At 44.9% G+C, this 10,472-nt stretch overlaps 1 gene segment (V, D, J or C); it reads left to right on the top strand.

Annotated features, from left to right (window-relative positions):
• Positions 1 to 214: 214 nt before the first annotated feature.
• On the top strand, positions 215 to 5,853 carry LOC122454894. The segment is given in 3 exon segments: positions 215 to 277; positions 360 to 667; positions 5,839 to 5,853. Coding segments are annotated over 3 exon segments (369 nt in total).
• Positions 5,854 to 10,472: the final 4,619 nt, after the last annotated feature.

Genomic DNA, 10,472 nt, shown 5'->3' with positions numbered 1-10,472 from the left:
CCCAGGAGGGGTCTGAATTCTCTGAGGGCACAGTCAGCAACCCCCTCACAGGGGGATCCCCAGAGACAGGGACCTCCATTCACTACTTTCTGCTTTTTATGCAGAGGCCCCTCCCACATGCAAAGATCCACTCAGGTCACAGGCTGGAAACAAAGCACCAGGTCACTTAAATTCAGGCTCCTCCTCAGGCTTGAAGAGATTTCAGGAGCGGTGACTCTCATCTGCTCGAAGATGAGCCCACTGTGGACCTTCCTCTTCGTGCTGTCAGCTCCCAGCGGTGAGTGTCTCTGGATCAGACATGGGCACGTGGGGAAGCTGCCTCTGAGCCCGTGAGTCACCGTGCTTCTCTCTGTCCACAGGGGTCCTGTCCCAGGTGCAGCTGCAGGAGTCGGGACCCAGCCTGGTGAAGCCCTCGCAGACCCTCTCCCTCACCTGCGCTGTCTCTGGATTCTCATTAAGCACCAATGCTGTACACTGGGTCCGCCAGGCTCCAGGGAAGGCGCTGGAGTGGGTGGGTGCAATAGGTTATTGTGGAAGCACATGCTATAACCCAGCCCTGAAATCCCGGCTCAGCATCACCAGGGACACCTCCAAGAGCCAGGTCTCTCTCTCACTGAGCAGCGTGACACCTGAGGACACGGCCGTGTATTACTGTGCAAGAGACACAGTGAGGGGAAGCCAGAGTGAGCCCAGACAGAAACCTCCCTGCATGGGCGCCAAGGACCACCAGGGGGCGCTCAGGGCCCACCACGTTCAGGACTGCGCCCAGGAGCAGGTGCCCCGGGGGCGCCGGGAGGGAACTCCTGTTTAAATCTGGTTTTTTCCTACCGCCCAGAGATTCTCTTTTTTGTGTCCTCACTGTTCCATTATTGTGGCTTATACTGCTTTCATAAAACCATACATAGTTTTAATTTTTCTTTTAAGTATACTTGTATGTTTGTATATATATGTCTGTGTGGAATATGTACCAACACACACATGTAATCCAATATTCAAGAATTGTGTATTTTCTGTTTTATTTTTCTTCTTGTCAAAGAGGCTCAATACAACTCTGAGTTTCACCATCATTTTTTTAGTTAATTTTTTTATTGAAGGATTTGTGCTTTACAGACTTTCGTTGTTTTCCGTCAAACCTCAACATGAATCCGCCATAGGTATACATATACCCCCTCCCTTTTGAACCTCCCTCCCATCTCCCTCCCCAACCTAGCCCCTAGGTTGATACAGAGCCCATATATGAGTTTCTTGAGCCATACAGCAAATACCCATTGGTTATGTATTTTGCATATGACAATGTAAGTTTCTATATTACTCTTTCCATATATCTCACCCTCTCCTCCCCATCCCCATGTCCATAAGTCTATTCTCTTTGTCTGTTTCTCCATTCAGTACAGTTCAGTTCAGTCTCTCAGTTGTGTCTGACTCTTTGTGACCCCATGGACCACAGCACGCCAGGCCTCCCTGTTCATCATCAACTTCTGATGTTTACTCAAACTCATGTCCATTGAGTCAGTGATGCCATCAACCATCTCATCCTCTGTCATTCCCTTCTCCTCCTGCCTTCAATCTTTCCCAGCATCAGGGTCTTTTCTGTGCAGTCTGTGGCAGCCGGTGTGCTTCTGCACGGTCTGTCGCCCTGCCTCTTGAGAAATCTGTTTGCAAGTCAGGAAACAACAGTTAAAACTGGACATGGAATAACAGACTGGTTCCAAATAAAAGGAGTATGTCAAGGCTGTATATTGTCATCCTGCTTATTTAACTTATACGCAGAGTACATCATGAGAAATGCTGGGCTGGATGAAGCAAAAGCTTGAATCAAGATTGCTGGGAGAAATATCAATAACCTCAGATATGCAGATGACACCACCCTTATGGCAGAAAGTGAAGAAGTAAAGAGCCTCTTGATGAAAATGAAAGAGGAGAGTGAAAAAGATGGCTTAAAGCTCAATATTTAGAAAAAAAAAGATCATGGAATCTGGTCCCATCATGGGACATAGATGGAGAAACAGTGGAAACAGTGGCAGACTTTATTTTGGGGAGCTCCAAAATCACTGCAGATGGTGACTGCAGCCATGAAATAAAAAGATACTTACTCTTTGGAAGAAAAGTTATGACCAACTTAGATAGCATATTAAAAAGCAGAGGCATTACTTAGTCAACAAAGGTCCGTCTAGTCAAGGCTATGGTTTTTCCAGTAGTCATGCATGGATGTGAGAGTTGGACTATAAAGAAAGATGAGCACCAAAGAATTGATGCTTTTGAATTATGGTGTTGGAGAAGACTCATGAGAGTCTCTTGGACTGCAAGGAGATCCACCAAGAACATCCTGAAGGAAATCAGTCCTGAAGGTTCATTGGAAGGACTGATGTTGAAGTTGAAACTCCAATACTTTGGCCACCTCATGCGAAGAGCTGACTCATTGGAAAAGACCATGATGCTGGGAGGGATTAGGAGCAGGAGGAGCAGGGGACTACAGAGGATGAGATGGCTGGATGGCATGACCAATTTGGTGGACATGAGTTTGTGTAAGCTCTGGGAGTTGGTGATGGACAGGGAGGCCTGGTGTGCTGTGGTCCGTGGGGTTGCAAAGAGTCGGACATGACTGAGTGACTGAACTGAACTGAACTGTCCAGTTTTCCAAGCACCATTTATTGAAGACACTGTCATTGCTCCATTGTATGTTCTTGCATATTTTTTTTAAATAAGGTACTCCTAGGTGCATTGGTTTACTTCTGGGCTTTCTATCTTGTTTCATTTGCCTATATTTCTGTTTCTGTGCCAGACCATGCTGTCTTGATGACTGTAGCTTTGTAGTATAATCTGAAATCAGGAAGGTTGATTCCTCCCGCTCCATTCTTCTTTATCAAGACTGCTTTGGCTATTTGGGGTCTTTTGTGTTTCCATATGAATTGGGAAAATTTTAGTTTTAATTCAGTGGAAACTATCCCTGGTAATTTGATAGGGATCACATTGAATCTGTAGTTTGCATTTGGTAGTATAGTCACTTTCATAATACTGATTCTTCCTACCCAGGAACATGGAATATCTCTACATCTATTTATGTCATCTTTTATTTCTTTCTTCAGTGTCTTATAATTTTCTGTGGACAGTTCTTTTGTCTCCATAGGTAAGTTTATTCCTAGATATTTAATTCTTTTTGTTGCAATGGTGAATGGGATTGATTCCTTAATTTCTCTTCCTGAGTTTTCATTGTTAGTATATAGAAATGCAAGTGATTTCAGTATATTCACTTTGTATCCTGCAACTTTGCTAAATTCACTAATTTGCTGTTGCAATTTCCTGATACTATCTTTAGGGTTTCCTATGGACACCATCAGGTCATCTGAAAACAGTGAGAACTTTACTTCTTCTTTTACCATCTAGATTCTTTTTATTCTTTTTCTTCTCTGATTGCTGTAGCTAGGACCTCCACAACTATGTTGAATAACAGTGATGAAAGAGGGCATGCTTGTCTTGTTCTGGATCTCCAGTTCATTTTAGGCACTCAGTCATGTCAGACTCTTTGCGACCCCATGGATTGCAGCACGCCAGGCCTCCCTGTCCACCACCAACTCCCGGAGTTTACTCAAACTCATGTCCATTGAGTCAGTGGTTTCCTCCACCTGAAAGGCTGCTGCTGAACCATGAAAGAGGCTGGAATTCTTGGCCCCTGGAGGAGAAGAAATCAATCCGGGGCCAGAGACAAGGCTTGATCACTCAGAGTTTTGGTGTAATAAACCTTTATGAAATTATAAAAGAGATGGAGAAAGCTTCTGACATAGACATCAGAAAGGGACAGAAAGAGTGCCCCCTCACTAGTGTTAGCAATGGAGTTATATACCTTTTAATTAGTTATTACAATGAATCAAAAGAATGTCTGGAGGTTGTAAAGATCTTACTAGACCCACTCCTGTAATTTACATTTTAAGATAACACGATTAGCCAGAGGGTTTTCAGGAAGGAGGAGCTGTCCTCAAGCAAGGCATATAGTTGTTATATAACCTTTATTACAGAGTTTAAGCTGAGTTGTTTGTTGTCTAATCATCAGTTTCAGGCTTAAAGATAAAAATGTTTTATGTGACTAAGACTAAGGAATGTAGAGGAAGAGAAAAAAAAAATGTTTGTCCTTTCCTCCTCCATGAGAATCCCAGCCCCTTATCTCCTCCTCAAGAACCCCAGAGCCCTCTCTCCTTGGGGACCCTGGACTTCTCATCAAACTGCCTAAGAACAGACTTCCTCAGAACCATCTCATCCCCAGTGGTCCCCGTCTTCTCCCACCTTCAAACTTTCCCAGCATCAACATCTTTTCAAATGAGTCAGCTCTTCACATCAGGTGGCCAAAGTATCAGTTTCAGCTTCAGCATCAGTTGTGAGACTCACGTTCTAGCCCATATTACTCTGCTGACCATTGTGTCAAGTTCCTACACATGCAGGGCTCAAATCAACACACACTTATTCCCTTTCAGCCCACAGGTCAGAGTCTGAAATCATTTTCACTGGATTTGAATCAAGGTGTGGCAGGACCACACACACCTCAGTCTCTCAGGGAGTGCTGTGCCCTGATTGCTTCTGTGCCCCCAGAATTCATGTTTGGAATTCCAGCACACCTAAAATAATGATGTTAAATTGGGGTCTTTGTCAGGTGCTTTGGTCATGAGTCTCCATAAATGGGGTTTGATTCACTCTAAAAATCCCCAGAGAACATGCTTGTCCCCTCTGCCTTGTGGGGACCCAGAAGGAAGGTGCTAGGTGTGAACCAGAAAGGGGCCTTCACCAGAAGGCAGCCTCACTGGTGTTAACCTGGGCCTTCAAGCCTCTTGGAATGTGGGAAATAAAGGCTTGTTTACAGACCAGCCCACCTGAGCTCATGTTGTGCCCTCTGAGTGGATAAAGTCAAGGACAATCTGCTTTTTTGCCATATCCAGTCTAGAGCTGCACTGCCCGCATCCCTAGCTCTCAGTCATTTCCTTCATCTGAACAGCCCAGCAAACACCTTCCATCACTGGTCACTTCTCCCAGGGTCTGATGCTCTTGGCCTCCCTCTGATGAACACTTTTGTGGTTTCAACTGGAGCCACATGATAATCCAGGAAAATCCAAAATTTCTAGACCTCTAAATTACTCATATTTTCCAAAGTCCCTTATGCCATGTGGGATGACATTCATTCACTCAGTGAATTATTCAAACACACACGGTCCACTTTTAGCCCTGCACATCCTCGTGTCCATCCTGCAGGCCCATTACACTTAGCAAATCCCAGCAGGCCTCTAAAATGTCAACCCTTAAAGAATAAAGAGCAAATTTTGTCTAAATACCATCAACCCCATATCCCAGATCTAATCCTCTACCTCAGTTTTGGGTGATGAATTGCTTTCTAAAATGCAACTCTAAGAGAGGCATATCTCAGCTACAAACATTTTCCTTCTGTAAAAAGGATAAATGAAAGTCAGAAAGGATCCCTGGCCCCAGTGCGTGTGTGTGTGTGTGTGTGTGGTCACCTCAATCACGTCTGACTCTTTGTGACCCTACTAACTCTAACCCACCAGGTCTCTCTTCTCATGGGGTTCTCCAGGCAAGAACACTGGAGTGGATTTCCATGCCCTCCTCCAGGAAATCTTCCCAATCCAGGGATTAAACCTGAGTCTCCTGTGTATCACACATTGCAGGAAGATTCTTCACCACTGAGACACCAGGGATGCCCCACTGGGCCTGGACAGTGTTTAAATCCATTGAGGCAAACTCTACTAAGCTTCAAGGTCAGGGAATAATCTTTGGCTCCTGTTCCAGCCTCTGGGCCTGTTGATCTGCCCCCTTACTTTCCGTTCCTTTTTGTGGAAGGTGGTCCATGTTTGAAGCTGAGCTCTTTCACCAGCCCGTTTCCTGCTGGTGGATTTGAGAGTGTAAAACCTATGTTGGGCACATGTATATTTGCAAGTTCTATGTCTTTTTATTGGACTGATTCTTAGATTACTATGTCCTTCCCTGACTCTTGTAACAGTCTCTATTTTAGTCTATATTATCTGGTATGAGAATTGCTACTCCAGTTTCCTTTCATTTCCATTTACATGGAATATTCTTGTCTATTCTCTCACTTTCCATCTGTTTGTGTCTATAGGTCTGAGGTAGATCTCTTCCAGACAGCATGTATTGGTCTTGTTTTCATTCAATCAGCAAAGTCCACATCTTTTGGTTGGAGCATTAATCATTTTACATTTAAGGTAAATATCCATATGTACGTGGTTTATCATATAGGTTATTGTGAATGTTGAACCAAGACCCTCAAGTAAAAGACAATATATGATGGTGTAGGATACTTTCTATACATTGTTGAATATAATTTACTAATACTTTGTTGAGAATTTTTGCCTTTAAATTTCTGAAAGGTATGTTTTGTAGAATTCCTAAGAGAAATTGTCTGTTCCTGGAACTTTGTAAAATGATTACTATAAAATTCAATTTAGACACAAAATAATCACTCTTTTCAAGTTCTCTGTGCCATTTTGATTCAGTTTTGAAGGTTTTGCAGTTGAGGAATTTGCCCATTTCTTCTAGATTGTCCAATTTGCTGGCACATAACTGTTTATAATAATCCCATGTGATTTTTATGTATCTCTGTGCTATTAGTTGTTTACTACTATGTCTCCTCTTCTATTTCTTATTTTATTCCAGTACTTTTTTTTCTTATTCTTGGTGAGCATGGATAAAGATTTATAATATTGTTTGTCTTGCAAAAAGAAAAAAGAAAAACACCTTCTGGTTTCACTTATCTTTTTCCTTGCTTTGTGTATGTCTATGACTATGTTCATCTCTATATCATTGATTTCTCCTCTGGTTTCTGTTCTTTCCTTCCTTCTACTGTCTCTGGGTATTGTTTGATCTTTTTTCTAATTCCTTTAGGGAGTAAGTTAGGTTGTTTACTTCTAGTTTCTTGAGGAAGGCCTGCATTGTTAAAAACTTTACTCTTAGAACTGCTGTGCTACCATAGATTTTAGTGATAAAATTGGCTTTATATGCAGAAGATATAACACTGTAGATAGAAAACCCTAAAGACTCCACACAAAGCTACTAGACAACACTTATCCAGAGAGCCCTGAACTCAACAGGTCAGAGTGTGTACCAGCATCTTATTGCTCATGGCTGAGGAGTTATTGGGGATTCTCTGGGGATTCCCATTCTAATGCCATAAACTAAACCCCATAATAGACCAACTGGCAGTGGACTGGGGATATGGTCTGCAATCTTCCAGTCCCGTGAGATGAGAAGCATATTTGGATTTTACAAGTGACCCAATGGAATCACAACTCAGAGAGAGTGCAGGAGAGGAAAGCCTGTTAGGTGATGCACACAAGCCTCCACTGGCTTTGATGATGGACAAAGCTGTTGAGCCAAGGGATGAGGACACATCTAGAAGCTCAGTGACCTGGATGCCAGAGGCCCACAGATCCAGGGTCACCCTCAGGAGTTTTGATCATGTTGCATATCATCTCGGCCAAGTGACCCCACAAATTCTGAGGCAGAGTGAGGTGGGGCCTTCTCCCCAGGCACATTCAGGTATCGAGAAAAGGTATCTGGCACAGAAGACATGCTGGTGTGGAATGTCATGGCCAAAGCCAGACCAGAAAGGGCTTTTCATAAACAGTAGGTTCTCCCTCAGTCAGTGTTCAGCTGAGATCCCTGGGCTGGGGGAGAGCTGACCTGCCCCAAAGCTGCAGTGTTGATATCTCAGGAAGGAGTGGACCAGGGTCACACGGACAGGGTGTCAGTCAGAGTTGGGGACTCACACCGGTCTTTTCTGGCTCCAGGAGCGATAACACCTCTGATGGCAGCACTCACCACCCCCAGAAAACCCATCTAAAGTTCAGACATGCGGTGACGACCGTCATCCCCGGTCTACATGCTCACAGCCGGGATGCAGGTGCGAGGCCACAGCCTCAGGGCCACAGGGAGACGGGGGAGCTGAGCTCTGCTCTCCAGCACTGCTGACTCAGAGGACCTCAGGCTCAGTCCAGGACACGGAGACCCTGGGCTCGGGAAAGCTGCTCTCAGTGGGGTTTTCAAGGGAACCTGCTTCCAGAGGAGGGGTTTTCCTCTGACCATGCTGCCCTCACACTCTGCACGCCATTCACTGTAAAGGATTACCTCCGAGAACCATGCATGTCCTCTCACCACTGTGGTGGGGACTATGTTTCCTGAGCTCCCATCTCACGGCAGGCACACAGAGAGGAAGAAATAAGCACTTGGAGGAGCAGGGAGTCTGTGCAGAGTGACCAGGGCACCTGCCCAGCATGTTGGATCACTGAGGAGCTCCCAGGCGCTGTCTGACCTTAGTAATTGGTAGCCTTAAAGTTCTCAATGTCCACACTCAAGAAACAGGTCCTGAGGTTCACAAGTTCCTGCAGACACTCAGTTGTGCAGAGGATCATGCAAGACAGCCCACTGGGCAAGTCAGCCATGCTGGGAAGACGGGCTTCTCAGCAGAAATGACTATTTTGTCCAAAAAGTTAACTGGATGGTTAGTACTTATGAACACCCCACCTCCAGGGAAACTCTTGATTTCAAACTGCTTCAGATGAAGAAATGACCTTGTCTGTTAAGGGAAATAAAAAATCCTTTGGAGTTATGATAAATTTAAATTGTACCGAGTTTTTTTTTTTAATTGAATGCAATTACCATATATACTTTCCCTCCTGTTCTAATATACTGTTCATGAATATAAGCTAAAGCAGAAAAGAACAGTGAATAAGAGTTTCTGACAAGTATGCAGACTTTGAATCTGAGGTGTTTATTTGACAAATGAAGAGATGAACCTCCATGGGACTACTCTCTTCCCAAAATCTGTGCTTGATATTTGACCACATCTTTTTTCCTGACCAGCCCATCCACATCCTTTCATTCCTGGACACTGAGGTACGGGGACATGGGGAGGGGATCTTCAGGCGGGGACTGAGTTCTCTGAGGGCACAGTCAGCACCTCCTCACAGGGGGAGCCTCATAGACAGGACCTCCTTTCTTTGTTTTCTGTTTTTATGCAGAGGCCCCTCGCATATACAAATATCCACTCAGGTCACAGGCTGGAAACAAAGCACCAGGTCACTTAAATTCAGGCTCCTCCTCAGGCTTGAAGAGATTTCAGGAGCGGTGACTCTCATCTGCTCGAAGATGAGCCCACTGTGGACCTTCCTCTTCGTGCTGTCAGCTCCCAGCGGTGAGTGTCTCTGGATCAGACATGGGCACGTGGGGAAGCAGCATCTGAGCCCGTGAGTCACGGTGTTTCTCTCTGTCCACAGGGGTCCTGTCCCAGGTGCAGCTGCAGGAGTCGGGACCCAGCCTGGTGAAGCCCTCACAGACCCTCTCCCTCACCTGCACTGTCTCTGGATTCTCACTAACCAGATATGGTATACACTGGGTCCGCCAAGCTCCAGGGAAGGCGCTGGAGTGGGTTGGTGGAATAAGTAGTGGTGGAAGCACATGCTATAACCCAGCCCTGAAATCCTGGCTCAGCATCACCAGGGACACCTCCAAGAGCCAGGTCTCTCTCTCACTGAGCAGCGTGACACCTGAGGACACGGTTGTGTATTACTGTACGAAGGACAAAGTGAGGGGAAGTCAGAGTGAGCCCAGACAAAAACCTCCCTGCATGGGCGCCAAGGACCACCAGGGGGCGCTCAGGGCCCACCACGTTCAGGACTGCGCCTGGAGGGAACTCCTGTTTGAATCTGGTTTTCTCGTCCCGCCCAGAGATTCCCTGGAAACCTCTTTTGTGTCCTCACTGTTCCGTTATTGTGGCTTATACTGCTTTCATAAAACCATACATAGTGTTTATTTTTCGTTTAAGTATAGTTGTGTGTTTGTATATATATGTCTGTGTGGAATATGTACCAACACTCCCATGTAATCCAATAGTCAGAATTGTGTGTTTTCTCTGTTTTGTTTTCGTCTTCTCAAAGACGCTGACTACAACTCTGAGGCTCACCGTCATTTTCCATGAGTCCAAAGTCATCAAATCTAGTGAATGGCCCAAGAAGCCCCAGGAAACCTTTAAACGTTCCTTTTGCTGTTTATGTACATGTTCAGTGAGAAGACACACCCTCCTGCTTTCAGTCTACTTTCACAAACACTTCGAAGTCTGCAAGTTGTAGTGTTACAGACTGTAATCCGATGTCCCATAGGGAGTTATCCTCATTATTCATGGATTCCGTTTTTGCAAATACACCTACTTGCTAATTTACATCTGGACCCCAAATTTGACCCCAAAGTGGATGATGACCTTCACCTATATCCATATCCCCTCTCAGCAGGAGTGAAATAATCTTCATTTCCTCTAGTCTCTCACAGGCTGGTTGTGGCCACTTTCTCTCGTCTAAGCAAGGATGTTGCAGGAATGTCCATAAGTCCATCCAGGTTACTGGCTTAGTATAGTATGGAACCAATAAAAAATGAAAAGTATCATGGAAAGTAAGCTTTTGGACATA

Source organism: Cervus canadensis, chromosome 17, assembly GCF_019320065.1.
Source record: "Cervus canadensis isolate Bull #8, Minnesota chromosome 17, ASM1932006v1, whole genome shotgun sequence".
Lineage (NCBI taxonomy): Eukaryota > Metazoa > Chordata > Mammalia > Artiodactyla > Cervidae > Cervus > Cervus canadensis.
The sequence above is the reverse complement of the archived record's forward strand: the minus strand, read 5'-3'. Positions and strand labels throughout refer to the sequence as shown.